This window comes from Chiloscyllium plagiosum, unplaced genomic scaffold (assembly GCF_037043375.1).
Source record: "Chiloscyllium plagiosum isolate Xiang-an unplaced genomic scaffold, Cpla_swu_hap1 HiC_scaffold_37, whole genome shotgun sequence".
NCBI classification, from domain to species: domain Eukaryota; kingdom Metazoa; phylum Chordata; class Chondrichthyes; order Orectolobiformes; family Hemiscylliidae; genus Chiloscyllium; species Chiloscyllium plagiosum.
The window spans coordinates 25,148,662-25,170,048 of NW_028270175.1; the positions used below are offsets into that span (position 1 = coordinate 25,148,662).

The window sequence follows — 21,387 nt, forward strand, 5'->3', positions numbered from 1 at the left end:
TTCAGTACCCTGGGATGTAGACCATCAGGCCCCGGGGACTTATCAACCTTCAACACCAATTCCTGGCAAATATAAATTCCCTTAAGTTCAGGTTCTTCAGCCACTGTTACCTCAGGGAGATTGCTTATGTCTTCCCCAGTGAACACAGATCTGAAGTACCAATTCAATTCTTCTGCCATTTCTTTGTTCCCCATAATATATTCCCTTGTTTCTGTCTTCAAGGGCCCAATTTTAGTCTTAACCATTTTTTTTGCCTTTCACATACCTAAAAAAAGCTTTTACTATCCTCCTTTATATTTTTGGCCAGTTTACCTTCGTACCTCATTTTTTCTCTGCGTATTTCCTTCTTAGTAATTCTCTGTTGTTCTTTAAAAGCTTCCCAGTCCTCCGTTTTCCCACTACCTTTTTTTTTGATTAGATTAGATTAGATTACAGTGTGGAAACAGGCCCTTCGGCCCAACAAGTCCACACCGACCCGCCGAAGCGAAACCCACCCATACCCCTACATTTACCCCTTACCTAACACTACAGGCAATTTAGTATGGCCAATTCACCTGACCCTTTGCTATGTTATACTTTTTCTCTGTTAACTTTATATGTTTCTTAACTTCTCTCATCAGCCACGGCCACCCATGCCTCCTCCTAGGATCTTTCTTCCTTTTTGGAATGAAGTGATCCTGCATCTTCTGCATTATACACAGAAAATATCAGCCATTGTTCCTCCACTGTCATCCCTGCTAAGGTATTGCACCATTGAACTTTGGCCAGCTCCTCCCTCATAGTTCCATAGTTCCCTTTATTTAACAGAAATATTGTTTGGAAAGGAGCAGTAGAAGCTTCGAAGTAGAGGGTTAGAGGTGGGAGAGAGGGTCAGGGATTGGAAGAGGCTGCAAATTGTCGGGCCACAGTGAGCAGGAAGGTTAGCGAGTGGCAGAGGCTGAGTGTTATTGGGGTGCAACAAGGGAGAGAAGCTACTCCAAATTGGTGCTGAATGGATGATACAGCTGTTCCTCAGATCTCGCACAAACTTTCTTAAGAACTATAATGCAAAATGAGAGTACGTTAACTGACCACAGTTAAAACAAAACAACTTTTAAAATTGAGCAACATAAAATGGGTACTTATAGACATTCAAATACACTGCAAGCTCCATCTGCCTACATCCATATTGGTCTCTGAATAAATACCAGCCAACCCAGATGTACACAGTTGGAACTACTTATATACATCCTTATCCTCAGCTACGGAGGAGTGATTTGCAGTGGTTGTACCTATTTTTAGCAATGAATTTATATTCACACATTCATCCGTACATCCCCGGATATATGTAACAGGAATTACACAGTCTCAAATACAACTGCACCTGTCTGTATATACATCCTCAGATATGTTTTTCACATTTTGAAAAGAGATACTCAAAGAAAACCATTTGACTCCTAATTGGCTTGAGGATTTGCTGAGTAATCAACATGTGATTGATTTCAAGAATGCTTATCAATTACTTTGTGGCTGTAAAATGAACTGCACTTCCATTTTTTAATCCTTGATGAGATTGATGACATCACTGATAAGAGCAGAATTTTCTGCCCATCCCTTATTGCCATTTCAGAGGGCAGTTGAAAGATGACCACATTGCCGTGGTTATGCATTATAAAGGCTGGGTTAGATAAAAATGGCAGATTTCTTTCCTCGAATAAATTTTTCCTAGAACAAGTGAATTGTTTTTAGCAATAGTTGATGAAAGTTCCATGGCCATTTGAATTTAAATTCCACCAGCTGCCATTGTAGGATTTGAACATCTGACCCAAATCCTTAATGCAGATATCTGGATTGTTAGTCCAATGACATTGCCACTATGTCAGCCTTTGTGGGCTCTTTGTCTAATAACAGAATGTAAGCATCCTCCAACATACTGACATACTCCAGAAATATGTTAAATTAATGGAAATGTTTGGAACTTGTTATATTTGCAAATGCTAGTAACAGTTGGCTCAGATGGCGTTTGAATTACAACAAATTTCAACTAACGAAGGCCTTTCATCAGATAACAATGAGGCAATGAATTAGAGACATTGTCAACTTTAAAATGAGATTTAATGATTTTAAAGGCAAAAATAATAACCTCAAGTATTGCAAAGTTTACTATATTATTCCATCCAATTATTATAACTTTTAAAATTTATTTACCTCAGTGAAAAAATAAAAAATACTTGTTCAGTTGAATGGTCACATGAAATATTGACAGTTGATTCAATTTTGAGTCAGATGTTCAAATACCACAATCTCTGCAATGTTCAAGTAGTCAGTTGAGGATGTGAGTCAGAAGGCTCTTTGCTTTGAGGCAAAGTTGTGTTATTATCAAGGTGATTTATGCTGTAAATAAAATATAACAGTGTTGTGACTTCACATTGCAATACGTTTCTGTTACTTAGTGTGTGTTTTTAACATTAATTGTGTGGACCTCAGGATTATCTGGGACATTTGATCAACTGGCACTCTCCTGGTGCCAATTTATAAAAAGTTTGTTGTAATATCTGTGTATTGTATAGTATAAAACGCCTGCATATCTGAAACAATGTATCATCCAGCCCACCGTAAGCAATTTGTTGAATTGCTGCAAATAATCAAAAATATATTAACAGGACTTTTGTGTTTCTTAATTTGATTTAATGGAATTAAATTTTTAGTGTCACTGTTTAGCAGTGACTGAATTAGTCAAATATTGTGTGTCAAATCACCGAAGTGCGGCAGGAATTAGGTTAATGTAGATAGGAAAGTGCATTGACATGCACAAGATTTTTACTATGAGTTATTTCCATCGAATTGATTATAATGTCAAATTTATCAACCAGCAATAAGTAACAATTGAATGTGCTGGTCTGATATCAATGATCAAGCAAGGATAAAAATCATTAATCATGTATTTTAAAAACAAACCTCAAATCAAAAATGGGCAATTAGTACTTTAGAAATTAAGACAAATCACATTGGAGTTCTGTACGGTAATTCCATTTTTATATTTTTTCAATTCACAACTGCATGCCTTAAAAATAATTATTGAACAGTGAGAAGCTGAATCAAATTGCTCCATGTACATTATGAAATTGAAACAGAAATTGCTGGAGAAATTCACCAGGTATGGCAGCATATGTGGAGCGAAAGCAGAGTTAACATTTGAAGGGATTCTATGATGAAGTCCAGTGACCCTTCAGTTCGAACCGTTAGCCTTGCTTTCCCTTCGCAGATGATGCCACACCTGAAATTCTTAAGCAATTTTTGTTTTTATTTCAGATTTCCAACATCCTCAGTATTTTTGTTTTATATTATAAAATTGGCTTGATTCACTAACTGAAAATTTATCATAAAAAGAAGTCTGGAAGAACTGAATTTTTTTGGCTGGTTTCTGGTAACAATATATAGATCTGTTTACATGTACAACTGTTTGTTTCAAAGCTTTTAGTAATAAATAAAACTGAAGTACATGAGAAAAAAACTGTACGTCAGACTAATAAAATATTGTAAGCAGTTCTTGAATACAGTAAACTATATTTGTTTATGAGCAAATGATGTAAGAAAGTTGTTATTCTTTGCCTTGCAAATACATAAGTGGGGGAGTAGTGAATAATTTCCTGGTTGCTTTAATAAACATACAAATCTTTTACGTAATTAATATCAAGGAAAAGTCCAAAATGTTCATGTTTTCCTCATATCTTTATACAGAGAAAAGTTATCTTGTAGGTTTCTAGTGAAATAAGAGTGGGTTTGTTTCAAATGGCAAACAGTGACATTCTTTGTGAATATTACTGAAACTCATGAAGATATAAATGTGGTTTGTGAAGAGAGGCTTGCTGTAGTTGATCTGGACATTAGCTACTGGGCAGAATAAAGAAATTTATCAATAAGCTAGCAAAACTCAACCCAAGAGTTGAAGTTCTAAGCAAGCAGTCCATATATTGAACTTTAGGCTTACATTACAGAACAAGACAACGTAAGACTTTCCTTATTCATTAGGCAAAAGTGAGGACTGCAGATGCTAGAAATCAGGCTCTAGATTAGAGTGGTGCTGGAAAAGCACAGCAGGTCAGGCAGCATCCAAGGAGCAGGAAAGTCGACGTTTTGGGCAAAGGCCCTTCATCAGGACTGGTCCTAATGAAGGGCCTTTGCCCGAAACGTCAATTTTCCTGCTCCTCGGATGCTGCCTGACCTGCTGTGCTTTTCCAGTACCACTCTAATCTTTCCTTTTTCATTGCCTATCCATTGCCATAAATGTTTAGCAAACAGTTTCTTGGAGATATGTCATTTGTATTTTACCAGAAACCAGTCAAAAATATTTGTTTCACAGCCTCTTACAGACATTTTGCTCTCAGATTGTCAGTGGCTCTTGCAAAGCTGCAGTGATTGCTGATTTTTGGTTGCCCTAAACATAGTGGGCTAGTGCCCCAAGTGGTCACTTGTGCAACTGACAAGCTTTCCCAATCTTCGCAACAACATTAAAACATGAGCATGTAAAGTGGGATTAAAATTGCAAAAAGAGCACATCCAGTAGATGGGCAGGTTGTGTACCCTGAAGGAATATTAAATACTATACTACTTGTCTTGTGGCTGATGAATAATTCCCACCATAGTCTTTGAGACTTACAAAGATGTGCCAATGGCAGAATCACTGAATGTGAGTCAAACCTGAGTGCTGTTTCTGTGTTAGATAATCTTTGCAGAGAGGCCATTGACTGATGATCGACTGACTCTGACAGCATATGGATTGAAGGATGGTGATGTACTGGTATTGCGACAGTTGGAACGACCTCCAGTGCAATCTAGTCTACCACTCCCAGGTGTATCAGGTGAGAGATCTTGTAAGAAAGGTTTGCCAATTGTTTCCATGAACTGATGGTGCCTAAAAATCACGTGTACACAATTTTAAAAATTCATCTTTGTAACCTCCTAAACACTGTTGTGACAACAGATGGAATATATGAGTGATTATTCTTTTAAGATGGTTTTTGTACAAGTGCTGCATAGCCAACTGCCGCCGCGATATACCTCTGCATAGCCAACTGCCGCCGCGATATACCTCTGCATAGCCAACTGCCGCCGCGATATTAACCGCCACCTGAACTCCCCCACCCCTCTCACCCACTCCAACCTCTCACCCTCGGAACGCGCAGCCCTCCACTCACTCCGTTGCAACCCCAACCTCACTATCAAACCAGCAGACAAGGGAGGCGCGGTAGTAGTTTGGCGCACCGACCTTTACACCGCTGAGGCCAAACGCCAGCTCGCAGATACCTCCTCCTACTGCCCCCTTGACCATGACCCCACCCTCCACCACCAAACCATCATCTCCCAGACCGTCCATAACCTCATCACCTCGGGGGATCTCCCATCCACCGCCTCCAACCTCATAGTCCCACAACCCCGCACCTCCCGCTTCTACCTCCTGCCCAAAATCCACAAACCTGACTGCCCCGGCCGACCCATTGTCTCCGCCTGCTCCTGCCCCACCGAACTCATCTCCGCATACCTTGACACCGTCCTGTCCCCCTTAGTCCAAGAACTCCCCACCTACGTTCAGGACACCACCCATGCCCTCCACCTGCTCCATGATTTTCGCTTCCCCGGTCCCCAACGCCTTATTTTCACCATGGACATCCAGTCCCTGTACACCTCCATCCCCCATCACGAAGGACTCAAAGCCCTCCGCTTCTTTCTTTCCCGCCGTACCGACCAGTACCCTTCCACAGACACCCTCCTTCGACTGACTGAACTGGTCCTCACCCTGAACAACTTCTCTTTCCAATCCTCCCACTTCCTCCAAACAAAAGGAGTAGCCATGGCACCCGCATGGGCCCCAGCTATGCCTGCCTCTTCGTAGGATATGTAGAACAATCCATCTTCCGCAACTACACTGGCCCCACCCCCCACCTTTTCCTCCGCTACATCGATGACTGTATCGGCGCCGCCTCGTGCTCCCACGAGGAGGTGGAACAGTTCATCCACTTCACCAACACCTTCCACCCCGACCTCAAATTCACCTGGACAGTCTCAGATTCCTCCCTCCCCTTCCTCGACCTTTCTATTTCTATCTCAGGCGACCGAATCAACACGGACATCTACTACAAACCAACCGACTCCCACAGCTACCTGGACTACACCTCCTCCCATCCTGCCCCCTGTAAAAACGCCATCCCATTCTCCCAATTCCTTCGACTCCGCCGCATCTGCTCCCAGGAGGACCAGTTCCAAAAACGCACATCCCAGATGGCCTCCTTCTTCAAGGACCGCAATTTCCCCCCCGACGTGGTCGACGATGCCCTCCACCGCATCTCTTCCACTTCCCGATCCTCCGCCCTTGAACCCTGCCCCTCCAACCGCCACCAGGACAGAACCCCACTGGTCCTCACCTACCACCCCACTAACCTCCATGTACAGCGCATCATCCGCCGCCATTTCCGCCACCTCCAAATGGACCCCACCACCAAGGATATATTTCCCTCCCCTCCCCTATCAGCATTCCGTAAAGACCACTCCCTCCGTGACTCCCTCGTCAGATCCACACCCCCCACCAACCCAACCTCCACTCCCGGCACCTTCCCCTGCAACCGCAGGAGGTGCAAGACTTGCGCCCACACCTCCCCCCTCACCTCCCTCCAAGGCCCCAAGGGAAACTTCCATATCCGCCACAGATTCACCTGTACCTCCACACATATCATCTATTGCATCCTTTGCACCCGATGTGGCCTCCTCTATATTGGGGAGACAGGCCACCTACTTGCGGAGCGTTTCAGAGAACACCTCTGGGACACACGGACCAACCAACCCAACCACCCTGTAGCTCAACATTTCAATTCCCCCTCCCACTCCACCAAGGAGTCTCATCTTCCGGCTAGGAACCCTCCAACCACAAGGGATGAACTCGGATTTCACCAGTTTCCTCATTTCCCCTCCCCCCAGCCTGTCTCAGTCAAATCCATCAAATTCAGCACCGCCTTCCTAACCTGCAATCTTCTTCCCGACCTCTCCGCCCCCACCCCAGTCTGACCTATCACCCTCACCTTGACCTCTTTCCACCTATCACATTTCCGACGCCCCTCCCCCAAGTCCCTCCTCCCTATCTTTTATCTTAGCCTGCTGGACCAACTTTCCTCATTCCTGAAGAAGGGCTAATGCCCGAAACGTCGATTCTCCTGTTCCCTAGATGCTGCCTGACCTGCTGCGCTTTTCCAGCAACACATTTCCATCTTTGTACAAGTGCTGCGTTATTAGTCATTCATTTCCTGTACCTGAAAATGAGTAGTGCAGATGCTGGAAATCAGAGTCTAGATTAGAGTGGTGCTGGAAAAACACAGCAGGTCAGGCAGCTTCCGTGGAGCAGGAAAATCGATGTTTCGAGCAAAATCCCTTAATCAGGAATGAGGCAGGGAGCCTCTGGTGTGGAAAGATAAATAGGAGGGGGGTGGGGCTGGGGAGAAAGTAGCTAAGAGTACAATAGGTGGATCGAGGTGCGGGTGAAGGTGTTAGGTCGGAGAGGAGGGTGAAGCGGATAGGTGGGAAGGAAGATTAGCAGATAGGACAGGTCATGAGGACAGTGCTGAGCTGGCAGGTTGGAACTGGGGTAAGGTGGGGAGAGGGGAAATGAGGAAGCTGGTGAAGGCCACATTGACGTCCTGGGGTTGAAGTGTTCTGAGGCAGAAGATGAGGCGTTCTTCCTCCAGGTGTCGGTGGTAAGGGAGTGGCGGTGGAGGAGGCCCAGGACCTGCATGTCCTCGGCAGAGTGGGAGGAGGAGTTAAAATGTTCGGCCACGGGGTGGTGGAGTTGATTGGTGCGGGTGTCCCAGAGATGTTCCCTAAAGCAAGTCTGGTGAGTTAGCATTAAAGGCATCACTCCTGGCTTTAGTAATCCTGGATTAGGGAGGTGAAAATCCGTCAAATTTCCTGCTCCTGATTGATATCATGTTGAAAACTATATGGGCAAGTGTGTGGATTTTGGACAGAACTGGGCTCGGATGATGTGTTCTCTTGTGCAATATTTTGTGGGATCATTATCCAAAGTCATGCATATTTAACAGTCATATGGATGGAGTAAAGGAGTGTTCAGTACTTATGGAACATGCTGTGCAGGGAATCAAATGCCTTCATTAGAGGAGAGTTTGTTTGCAAGAATTTGTAAGGGACAAAGATCTGTTGGGATGTTTCCTTAATTCTTTAAATGAGACTATGCTAAACATAATATCTGACCTGGAATGGTCTATACCCATGCAACAGTTGTTAGAGTTCATGCAGTGTGTGCAACTTAATCCTGTCTCAAATACAACAGAAAATACTGAAGAAGCTTAGCAGATCTATCAGCATATATGGAGAGAAATGGAGTTCATATTTCAAGTCCACTAACCCTTCTTTGTATCTCAGTTGGAAATATTTTTGAAAGCTTTTGTACAGGTCTAATGGAGCATCCAGTAGGTGGAATCATGCTATTAAATGCCATTAATGATGGCTCTATTGCCATATAATAGCACAGAAAGGGTCAATTCAACACAGTGCCTTTGCTGACTGTTTGAAAGAGCTGATCAATTAATCCTACTCCTGCTTTTTTTTCCCATGATGAAACAATTTTTAAAATTCATTCATGGGATGTGGATATCATTGATTGAATTGACATTGATTGCCCTCCTCTAATGGATTGCTCAGCCATTTCAGAGGGCAGTTAAAAGACCACCATAATGTGGTTCTGGAGTAACATGTACCCAGATTGGATAAAGACAGCAGATTTTCCTTCCTAACAGTCATTAGTGAACTATATAGATTTTTACAACAATTGACAATAGTCTCCTGGCTACCACTAACAGGCTTTTTTAAGTTCAAGATTTATTAATTGAATTCAAATATAACCATCTGCAAATGGGATGATTTGAATTCATGTAACCAGAGGATTTGCGTTGCTCTCTGGAGTATTAGTTCAGTGATATTACTGCTATCACTGCCTTCCCTTCCCTCTTTTTCGAGAGTATAATTCTCTCTTGAAAGTTACTGCTGAACTCCTTCCACAGTGTCTTTGGATAGTTCACTCCTGATCACAACAAGCAAAATCATTATCTTGCCTTTCTCGGAATACTTTCCAAAATTATCTGAGATCTGTCCCCTCTGGTTTTGAGCCAATGGAATCAGTTTCTCTCTATCTATGAAAGCCCTCTGTTGAATCTTCTTTAACCTTCTCTGCTTTAAGGATAACAGTGTCACTTTTCCAATCTCTCATCTAACTGAATATCTTCATCTCTGGTACCATTCTAATAAATCTCTGCGTGCTCTTCATGATCATGACATCATCTTAAGGTATTTCAGCTGATGCTTAACGAATAAAATCTAACACATAAATTTCTTGCTTTTACACTTTTAATCATAAAGCCAACAATCCAGTATTGATCCTATGAAGGACATTTAACTTTGATTGTTGCTCATGACTGTGGTATAGTTTTCACTTTTTGTTTAGCTTGCTAATAACCATGCTGTTTTAAAATATTATTCCGGCGGTTTGAGTAGTTTGTAAGTGTTCACATGATATGGGCACTATATAATATGAGGTTTACCTGTTGCCTTTCTATATTTTAGTTTGATATATCTTTCATCTCGTCCTTTAGGACTTCCCAGGATTGATTTCAGTGGTATCTCAGTGCCTGGGTCAGTAGGACACAGAATGCCTGCGTCTGGAGTAGCTAATCAGCAGCCACCAAAGCCACCTTCCAGTAGCTCTACTTCTCCACCCCCTGTTCCAGCTCCACACAGTTTGGAAAATAATCCCACTTTGTTGCGGGACATGCTTTTGGCCAATCCACATGAGCTATCGCTATTGAAGGAACGGAATCCTCCTTTAGCTGAGGCGCTTCTTAGCGGAGATCTTGGTAAATACAGAAATTCTGATTTGTCATTTATGTTGGTCTCCCTTATGGGTATGCTGCTGTTCTTTACAATTGTCTCGTGAGAATTTATCACAAGATAGAATTTGTTACAAGACTGCTGTATATTATTCAGCAGGCTGATAAAGGTTTCTCACTATGTAACTATGGACTTTTAATTGCTAAACATTAAATAATTAGAATGTTGGGAAATTGAATCTGGTAACTTTCTTCAATATAACGAGCTAACAAATATTCACTACCCAGTTAGAAAAAGACTTTCAGGCATAACTTTGCGATTGTAATCTGTATTAATTTCAGATCTTTTCTGTATTATAGTTGAGTCTTCTCAATATTGTAGTCCTATGGCTGCTAAAGGACACATTCTGTACAGGTTTTTCCTGGTTACAGAATGGTGAGGGATGTTTAAAAATCAGCAGAAGTGCTGTGCTACGTTTGGAAATATGAACAGGAAGGAGGTAAAGAGGATGAGTTTACAGATGTTTGTGACTTCTTATATTCTGTCTGAGAAGTTATGTTTTTGTGAGAATGGAGTGAAGAAGTGAGGCAGGTGTGGAACAATTTCTTTTTCTTGTAAAATGCAATGGGAAACTAGAAAGAGAGAAGTTTTCATGATTTATTTCTTCATTTTATTATTCACCAGTTAAAATAAAACACAGACCTTGAAAAGAAAATTGACAATTTTAAGAAGTTTGTCTTGGCTCCACTTTTGCCTCTGAATCAGAAAAAAATAGATTTGTGCCCAGCTCCTGAAATTTGAGCACATAATCTGAGCTGAAATTTCAGTACAGGACTGAATGGTGTCTTGGAAGTGCAGTCCTTCAGAAAAGGTGTCAAATCAAGACCTCTCCTTCCCTCTCAAATGGACTTACAAGCTCCCAGGATACTGTTCCAAGAGCAGACAGGTCTCTCAATGTTATTATCGATATTTATCACTGAAGGCACAAAGCAAGAACAGATGATCTGCTCAATAGACAATAGGTGCAGGAGTAGGCCATTCTACCCTTCGAGCCTGCACCACCATTCATTATGATCATGGCTGATCATCCTCAATCAGTATCCTGTTCCTGCCTTATCTCCATAACCCTTGATTCCACTATCCTTGAGAGCTCTATCCAACTCTTTCTTAAACGAATCCAGAGACTGGGCCTCCGCTGCCTTCTGGGACAGAGCATTCCACACAGCCACCACTCTCTGGGTGAAGAAGTTTCTCCTCATCTCTGTCCTAAATGGCCTACCCCGTATTTTTAAGCTGTGTCCTCTGGTTCGGGACTCACCTATCAGCGGAAACATGTTTCCTGCCTCCAGAGTGTCCAATCCTTTAATAATCTTAAAAGTCTCAATCAGATCCCCTCTCAGTCTTCTAAACGCAAGGGTATACAAGCCCAGTCGCTCCAGTCTTTCAACATAAGATGGTCACTTATCTCATTGCTGATTGTATGGTTTTGCTGTGCTCTAATTAATGGCTATTATTTCCCTTACAGCATCCATTATAGCAGCATCTAGATCTCAAGAAGTACTTGAGTGCCTGTAAAATATTTGCAGTATTCCAAGGATGTAAAAGACATGATATAAACTCTTTCTTCCGTGATCATGACGCACTCAAGAAGTTACATTATGACTCACAAATGACCACTTGGATGAATATCCAAAAGATAGAACTGTACCCTGATGACAGTTCAATTGCTTCAAATGTGGAGGGGATGATATTTGCATCTTAAGATTTTAGACTAATTCAAACAATATAGCATAGTGAAAAGTTACATTAACAGCTTTCCTCACATCTAATTAAATCGGGGCAGAAAAGCTTCATGTTATTGATTAATATTGAGCTAAAGCAATCAGTTGTTTGGCTATGATCATTACTAACCTGCAATCTTCTTCCCGACCTCTCCGCCCCCACCCCAGTCTGACCTATCACCCTCACCTTGACCTCTTTCCACCTATCACATTTCCGACGCCCCTCCCCCAAGTCCCTCTTCCCTATCTTTTATCTTAGCCTGCTGGACCAACTTTCCTCATTCCTGAAGAAGGGCGAATGCCCGAAACGTCGATTCTCCTGTTCCCTAGATGCTGCCTGACCTGCTGCGCTTTTCCAGCAACACATTTCCATCTATGATCATTACTGCTCATTCATTGTTGTATGCTCTGTACTGTCTCAATAGTTAAGCAGCTCTTTCCACTTTGTGCTATCTCTTTATATAGATAAGTTTACAAGAGTGCTACGAGAACAGCAATTGGAACGAGCACGGCGAGAACAGGAGAGGATCCGACTTCTGAATGCTGATCCCTTTGACCTGGAGGCACAAGCCAAAATTGAAGAAGACATCAGGTAAAGAGCTGTTGCTGAATTTTTCTACTTGACATTTTGTTATGAACATTTTATGTTCAGTTCTTGTACGAAACATTTAAGATATTTTGGTGCTGATAAAGTGCTCTGTGTTACAGGGATTTATTTTTCTTTACTCTTTCCTATTTTTCTTACACTTTGAGCATTTACAGTTATCTGAATTAAGTTGTTCCTGGCTGCTTATTTAAAAATTTTAGTCCCTACATGAGGATTGAGAAAATTGACTAGTATTCTGAGGAAGAACGAAATGTAGGAGGAGTGATAGTACTGATTAAAGAGAAATTGTGGTTCTGGAGAAAGAAGATATCCCAGAGTAGTCAAGGACATTGTCAGTTTAGCGAGAGCTAAGGAACAAAAAAAGGTGCATTACATTGCTCTGTTTATAGGACAACAGCTAGTGGGAAGTTATAGAGAAGTGCAAAATTATAGGGTAGTTTAAATGGGGGATTTTAATTATCCAAACATAGTAGTAGTGTAAAGGGCACGGGAGGGAGCATGAATTCCTGGAGTGTATTCGGCAGAATTTACTGCACCAGACTATCAATGAGAAAGGCGAGCAGGAAGGATGGTAGATGACCAATGGGCTACCTTCAAAGAATGGTTCAAACATGGTCAAGTTTTATTCTTTCAAAAGGGAAAGATGGCAAACAAATCTCAAGTTCCCTGAATGACAAAAAGAAGCATAAATTTTGACTAGTAAGAAACGGTGTTCTTGTGACAGATGTCAAGTAGAAAACTCAATTAAGAGCTAGGCTTGTATAGAAATTCATATTGATGTTGAAAGGCAAATGACAAAAACAAAGAGGGAAGGTGAAATAAGCTAATATAAAAAGGGAATTGAAAAATCTTCTATAAGCATACAAACAGTAAATGGGTAGTAAGAGGAGAAGTGGGGCTCATCAGGGGCCAAAAAGACGATTTATAGTTTATAAAATAGAGGCAGAGAAAATGGCAGGGTAATAGATGAATATTCTGTGTTTGTTTTTAACTGAACAGGCCATGGTGAAGGAGGGGAGAATTCAGTCACTAAAGAGTTTAAAATTGATACTGAGGAGTTAATGGATAGGCTTTTTGTAGTTAAGTTTGACAAGACACTGAGACTGAATGAGATGCTCACTGGTGGAAGTATGAATGGAAATTGCAGAGGCACTGGTAATCATTTTTCAATCTTCAGACTCACATGGTGCCCGAAGACTAGACAATTGCAAACATTATACCCTTCTTTAGTAGAAGATGCAAGGATAACTTAGCAACATAGATTTGTCAGTTTAACTTTGGTGATTAGAAAAAGAAACAATAATCTGCAACAAAATTAACAATCGCATAGGCGAACGCAGGTTAATTAAGAACTAGTGTGGATTTGTAAAGTGAAAAACATGTTTAATTAACTTACTAGAGTTTTTTGATGAGTTAACAGAACGTTTTGGTCAGGGCAGTGCTATTGATGTGAATTTCCAGAAGGCATTTGATACAGTGACATGCAACAGGCATGTGACTAAGCCCATACCTCATGGAATAAAAGGGATGTGCCAACATGAATATAAAATTGGTTGTGATAGGAAACAGTGTTGTTGATACTGGATGTTTTTATGCTTACAGTAAGATTTCTTGTAGCATTCATCAATGGTCAGTATTGGGAATCTTGTTTTTCCTAATATTAATTATCTGAACCTTGCGGTACAGGACACAATTTCAAAGTTTGTGGATGATGTGAAAGTTATAAGCTGTGAGGAGAATAGTGGAGAACTTCATAAGGGCATAGATAAATTGATGGAGTATCCTCGGCTTCTGTACTCGTAAGTGATTTGGACAGAGTTGAGTATCCTATATGGCATTCAGTACAAAATACAATGAAAAGTTGCTTGTATATAAGCACCATTCACAGAAGAAAATAAGGAAAGATAATTTAGAGAGTCCCAACTTTTCCTTCTCTGCTGCTATAGCATACTGCCGCAAGAGTCCCGCTCTGGGCTACACCAGCCCATGCCATGCGGCTGAAAGAGTGTCCCACTCCAGGCTTTTCAGCCCACACTATGTTGCCGAGAGAGTCCTGCTCCAGGCTACACCAGGCCATGCCATGCCGCCGAGAGTGTGTCCCACACTGAGCTTCCCAGCCCATGACACGCTGCCATCGGGGGCCTAACCCACGCAGAAACCAGAGTCCCTGTCCAGGCTTCACAGGTCGACTGTCTGACTCTGTAGCCATGCTGTCTCTGAAAACGCCACTGCCACTCCGGAGCTCGTCGAAGCCACCTCCTGCCAAAGGCTCTCTCTTTAAGGTAAATTTGAGGAAAAAAAGATTGGATAGAAGGAAGAAAAGGAGGACATGTCCAGGCACAGGAGCCAAAATGCTGCCTGCTCTGCTGCCACCACCTTGAGAGTAAATGAGGGTTAAGATGTTCCCACTTGAGAAAGGATCGAGAACAAGAGGAGACAGATTTTAAGTAATTAGTTGGAGAAACAAAAGTGATGTGGAGAAAATATATTCACACATTCAGTGGTTAAGGTCTGGGGTGTCTAACCTGAGAGTATGGTGAAGGCAGGTTCAATCAAGGCGTTAAGAAGAAAATTAAATGGTTGTTTGAAAAGGGCAAATGTGCAAGTTTACAGAGGGATGACAGGAGCATAACACTACATAAGATGCTTATTTGGAGAGCTGATGCAAACATAATGGGTCAAATTGCCTCTTCCTGCATTCCTACTCCTGAATGCCCCCTGCTGGCACATATGTTGACCTGTAGAAAATTAAACTTGATTGTGATGCACTATACAGTTGAATGGCCTGTCAACAGATTCTTGAGTTTGATAAGAATCATGGCTATTTGTGCAAGGTACCATTTTTTTGATGAGAGCCTGTGGAATCATATGTTTTCAGAATAGATGAGGAGAAGGTTACAAAGAAAAATATTTTTTAAGTCGTCTTGTGTTTGCAAATTGTTAGAGAAATATTATGTTGGTTCTGGAATTTAAGGAGTATTTTTATTACTTCTGCCACTGTACCTTTAGCAAGTTTTGCCACTGCAGTTGAGAAACAGCTGGAGAGTTTTGACCACGCACTGCTCAATTGTCCACACCAACTAGCCACAAAAAGACATGACCCTCTCTCACTAGTATCCTCACATATGAATGAGGCAGGACACCACTTCAACTGGGACAATGCATCCATCCTAGGACAAGCCAAACAAAGACATGCACGAGAATTCCTAGAAGCATGGCATTCCAACCGCAACTCTAACAACAAACACACCGAGTTAGACCCCATCTACCACTCCCTGAGAAAAGGAACTGGAAGTGACTTCACTACAGGAAATAACATCACCACAGGAAATGGCATCACCAACCCAAAGCAACCCAAACATATAAATAGAAAGCAGGAATTTTCAGCATTGCTTCGCATGAGGTCCATTAAAGATGTTACCTAGTAAGGTAATGAAACGTCTGGAAATGAACCTTTCAGCTCAGCAAGCAAACCTACATCCAAAACTGTTCAATTTTCCTAATGCGTCTGCAAATAGTCATCCGTTGTTTATAGATGTTAGTTTACCTGGGCAATGAAAATTGGAAACTGGGTCAGCTTTTCTTTCCGGTCCCATCTTTTCGCAATACATGTACTGATGTAATTGTTGCTTCTCAGTAGTATTCACCATATTCCCTGAGCTGTTGGAAATAAAAGTAGACACAGAAAAGGAGTGAAAAAGGGCAGCTTTGACAGTGCAGTCCTAACTGTAGACATCTTTACCTCATGTGATGTATGGCAGTGAATTTTGCCTGCTGACTGCATAGCTCTGACGTCTTGTGGTGCCTTATTCTGTTGTTCTGTTCATGGAAACTTTTGTATTTCAGACAGCAGAACATTGAGGAGAACATGACAATTGCAATGGAAGAATCGCCAGAGAGCTTTGGTCAGGTGGTAATGCTCTACATTAATTGCAAGGTTAATGGCATGCCAGTCAAAGCATTTGTAGATTCAGGTAGGTTCATATGTGCACACAGAGATAAATTACACATTGTTGCTGAGTTAGTTTGAAGCAGTCATTATAAAGTCCTGGCAGCAGTCGATCAGGCTGAGTTGAAAAGTAGAATGGGTAAATGTTTAGAGGAAAATATGTACTGGAACAATATCAAATGTACAAGATTCCTGTGTCTGCTGTGATGGTACAGAGGAACGAAACTTTGAAATACTATTTGTTGAATGATGTGAAGGAGCCGGTGTTTGACTGCGGTGGATAAAGTTTAAAAAGTGTGTGATTTTTAACTTACGTTTGTTGTACACATACGATGACTATTTTCAGTTATTCTCCATTCAGGGCATTAAATACACAATTGTTGCTTTGCTCATACATTCTCCACATGCACATTAGTACACAATTGTTAATCCTCATTACTTAATCACATGACTGCTCCTTTCATTTGTTCTCTAGATAATTAGGTCAGTTAGATCAGTTGGCTGGATGGCTGATTTGCAACAAGGAGTGCAACCAACACTTGGGGTTCAGTTTCCATACCAGCTGATGTCGCCATGAAGGTCCCACCTTCTCACTTAAGGCATGGTGACCCTCAGCTTAAACTCTCAACGGTTGTGCCTCTCTAATGAGAGAGCAGTCTTTTAGTCCTTTTACCACTCGAGATAAACACTCCAATTGTTGAAGGAAATCTTTAAATTGGACTGAACAAATTACCTTTAGGCATTTCAGCAAATGGGGCTGATCCTCTTTTAATTGGAGTTGTGAGCTAACAGCAAAGTTGTGCATCTGAATATATTGATAAGTCTATACTGTTGCTGATACAGGAGCACAGATGACAATCATGAGCCAAGCATGTGCTGAGAGGTGCAACATCATGCGCTTGGTTGACAGGCGGTGGGCAGGAATTGCTAAAGGTGTTGGAACACAAAAAATCATTGGCAGAGTTCACTTGGGTAAGTCATTTTGACATAATACCTGGCAGCCTTTTTTGTTTTTCTCCTGACAGCAGACTTTCATTACTACTGTTTTGGAAAGTAAAGCAGAATATCTGTTGTGCTATGAATTTTAAATGGTTGGAAGGATTTGTCTGCACATATAAATTACCATTATTGCACAGCTAACAGTGATGAATATGAAGTGGTGTTATGATTTTAAGGTTTTTTTTCCCTCGTTATCCTAAGATAGCTTATTGGCGAAGGTTTTATGTGGTACCTCGCTATTTCTGATCTATAGTTATCTGATGTCTCATTCAACCATTTATAGTGAATTGGTCTCCATTTATGCTGCCAAATATTGAAGGAAGGATCATAACGCTATTGAAAACATTACAGTGAAAACTAACCAAAAATAGTGTGCTTGCCCAAGATAAAAATACTGCCAGCATACAAGGACGAGGCACATAAGTAGGGCATTTGACCCTTTGAACCTGCTGTTCCATTCAAGACTAAATATGTATAAACCTCTATCTCACTTTACCTTCTTACACTATCCTGCTATCCTGTAATTCCCTTGGAACCCAAAAACCTAACAATCTGCATCTAGACTATGCTTAACAACTCTGCGTCCATGCCTTTCTTGGATAGCTAATCCCAAATATACACAAACCTTTGAGTGAAAATAAAATTCTGAATTTCAGCTCCAAATAGCTGATCCCTTATTCTGAGGTGGTGAGTCCAAGTTCTAGGTTTCTAAGCCAGGAAAAACATTCTTCCAGCTTTATTCATGACTCATGGTGCTGGATGTGTGCCACTTAGAAGTTTCTCTTTGTTCTGGTTGTAGAGTTGGAGTACCTTCCAGTAGTTTCAGAATAGTGTTATCAGCAACTGCAGAAAGAAAGGGCTCTGTGTCATTAGATGCAGAAAGGGAACTATGAGCTAAGTTACATAATTGTGCACATAAGTGTGTAAAAGCCACAGGGTATTGAGTAGTCACTTGGTGTTGGTGTTCAGTTCAGTTCAGCTGGTTTTAATTGATATATTGTTGTTACAGCCCAGGTACAGATTGAAGGTGATTTCCTCCCCTGCTCTTTCTCCCTCCTGGAAGACCAGCCAATGGATATGTTGCTTGGACTCGATATGCTCAAAAGGCACCAGGTAAGAGGCAAACAGCAATTCCAGATAGTGTAGCTAAACTCATTGAGGTGAGGGTAGCACAGTTCAAAATTGGGAGCTGATATTCCATGAACCATCAGTATTGTTTCTGATCTTGCTAGGCCATTAACCCATGTGTAGAACTTGCACTCTAGTATTGTAAATTGTTTCAAGACTTCTTCAAACAAATTTTATTTGTAACTCAAACTAAAAGAACTGTGGATGCTGGAAATCAGAAACAAAAACAGAAATCGCTGGAAAAGCTCAACAGAGCTTTTTGGGTGCATTGAGGAAGGGTTACTGAACCTGAAATGTTAACTCTGATTTATCTCTACAGATGCTGCCAGATCTGCTGAGCTCTTCCAGCAATTTCAGTTCTTTTTGTAATTCACTTGCTCCAGATATCAAAGGCACCACAGGTTCCTGCTTGTGCTTGCTATCAGAAACTTGCTGGGCAGTTTGGATGTACTCATCAAATTGTCTCATTCTTATCCTGCTGTTCTTTCAGCAAGAACATCATCTGAAAACTGGTGGGATCGAAAGAGCAACTGTGGATTTCTCACTTGACCAACCTAGCAGACCAAAAGAATCTGGGGCCAGTTTACTGTACTCCTATGGGTCCCACAAAGAAAGTTTAGGCATTTCCTGCCAAATCTTTCTTCTAGACCTCCTTATTCCAACTCCAATTCTGAGGTCCTCCGGTCCCTACCCTGTAAATGACATGAATCATGTTTTTTGGTTCTGGACTATGGTGACCTGCTGCTTCTCCTTGACATTGTGTTCCTACCCTCTGACCGCCAGTTTCAGGCAGGAGCCTGATTTGCCCATGAGGCAAGCCCCCATTGCTGAGGTTATGTTGATTTACCAACTGCCTTGGGACACATTGCCACGAGTCAAAATTAGAGCTTTGGAACCCAAGCTAATAGGCTTTGTGGGTACAAATTAGGAATAAAAAGAAGCAGTCAGATTGCTGGGACTGTATTACAGGCTGACATTCTTGATGAAGGGCTATGCCTGAAACATCGACTCTCCTCCTCCTTGGATGCAGCCTACCCTGCTGTGTTTTTCCAGTGCCACCCTTTTCAGCTCTGTATTACAGGCTCCCAAATAGTCAGCGAGCAATAGAGAAGCAGATATGTAGATAGCTCACTAAGGTATGTAAGAAGAATAGGGTATTAGGATTAAATCTAAGCTCTGCAGTCCTGCCACTTGTGATTAGTGGTGGAAACTAAGTAACTCACTCGAGGAGGGGGTTCCACAAATATCCCCATCATCGATAATGGGAGAGCCCAGCACATCAATGCAAAAGATGTGGTCGAAGTACTTGCAGCAGTCTTCAGCCAGAAGTGTCAACGAATGATTCATCTCGGCCTCCTCCAGTCATCCCAGGCATCACAGATACCAGTCTTCAGCCAATTCGATTCACTCCATGTGATATCAAGAATCTGTTGGAGGTACTGGATAGTGCAAAGGTTATGGGCAACATTCTGGCAATAGTACTGAAGACATGTGCTCCAGAACTTGCTCCTGCCTGAGCCAAGGCCTTCTAGTACAGTTATAACACTTGCAACTACCCGACAATGTGGAAAATTTCTCGGGTATATCGCATGACACAAAAAGCAGGACAAACCTAACCTGGACACTTATAACCCCAACAGTCTAGTCTTGATCATGAGTAAAGTGATGGAAGGTGTCATCAACAGTGCTATCAAGTAGCACCTATTCAGCACTAACCTGCTAATTGATATCCAGTTTGGGTTCTGCCAGGACAACTCAGCTCCTGACCACATTACAGTTTTGGTCAAAAAATGGACATGAGAGCTGAATTCCTATGGTGAGAGTGACAGCCCTTGACATCAAGTCTGCATTCAACTGAGTATGCCATCAAAGAGCCCTAGCAAAACTGGAATCAATAGGATCAGGGGTCAACCCCTCCACTGGTTGGAGTCATACCTGGCACATAGGAAGAAGGCAGTGGTTGTTTGAGTTCAGTCATCTCAGCTTCAGAAGATCTCTGCAGGAGTTCCTCAAGGTAGTGTCTTCGGCACAGCCATCAATGATCTTTCCATCATAAAGTCAGAAGTAGGAATGTTTGCCGATGATTTTACCATGTTCAGCACTATTTGCAACTCCTCAGATACTAAAGCAGTCTGTGTTCAAATGCAACTAAATTTGGAGAATACTCAGGCTTGGGCTGACAAATAGCAAATAACGTTCACACCACATAAACCCCAGGCAACAACCATCTCCAATAAGAGACAATTGAACCATTTCTCCTTGACATTCACTGGTGTTGCCATCTCTGAATCCTCAACTATCAACATCCTTGGGCTTACAATTGACCAGCAGCTCAACTGGGCATGCCACATAAACACACTGGTTATAAGAGCAAGTCAGAGGCTAGGAATACCACAGGGAGTAACTCACTTCCTCACTCCTTAGAGCCTGCCCATCATGTACAAGATACAAGTCAAGAGTGTGATGGAATACTCCCCACTTGCCTGGATGTGTGCAATGCCAACAACACTGGAAGCATGACATCATCTAGGACAAGTGTTTAGATCAGAGTGGTGCTGGAAAAGCATAACAGATCAGGCAGCATCCAAAGAGCAGGAAAATCAACGTTTCGGGCCAAAGCCCTTCATCAGGAATATCATCCAGGACTAAGCAGCCCACTTGATTGGCACCATATGCATAAAAATGCACTCCCTGACATTCAGTAGTAGCAGTGTGAATATATACAAGATGCACTGCAGAAATTTGCCAAAGATCCTTAGACAGAACCTTCCAAACCCAGGACCACTTCTATCTAGAAGGACAATGGCAACAGTTACACAGGAACACTACAACCTTTTTTTCATTCATTCACAGAATGAGGGTGTCACCAGCATTTATTGCCCATCCCTGATTGCCCAGAGGATCGTTAACAATCAACCACATTGCTGTGGCTCTGAGTGACATTTACGCCAGACCTGTTAAGGATGTTAGTGAACCAGATGGATTTTTCCTGACAATTGGCAATAGATTAATGATCATCATTCGATTCTTTAATTCTGGATTTTTATTGATTCAAA

The 21,387-nt window shown here is 41.8% G+C and overlaps 1 protein-coding gene across 2 annotated transcripts in view; it reads left to right on the plus strand.

The window, feature by feature from the left end:
* The window catches only part of ddi2 (DNA-damage inducible protein 2), a 48,352-nt gene that overhangs the window by 7,863 nt on the left and 19,102 nt on the right, over window positions 1-21,387 (plus strand). For both annotated transcript variants that reach the window (XM_043675755.2, XM_087980473.1), the window contains 6 exons: window positions 4,703-4,841; window positions 9,633-9,893; window positions 12,114-12,240; window positions 16,102-16,229; window positions 17,048-17,176; window positions 18,213-18,316. In XM_043675755.2, coding sequence (XP_043531690.2) covers window positions 4,703-4,841; window positions 9,633-9,893; window positions 12,114-12,240; window positions 16,102-16,229; window positions 17,048-17,176; window positions 18,213-18,316 — 888 coding nt within the window. The remainder of the gene's footprint in view (window positions 1-4,702; window positions 4,842-9,632; window positions 9,894-12,113; window positions 12,241-16,101; window positions 16,230-17,047; window positions 17,177-18,212; window positions 18,317-21,387) is intronic.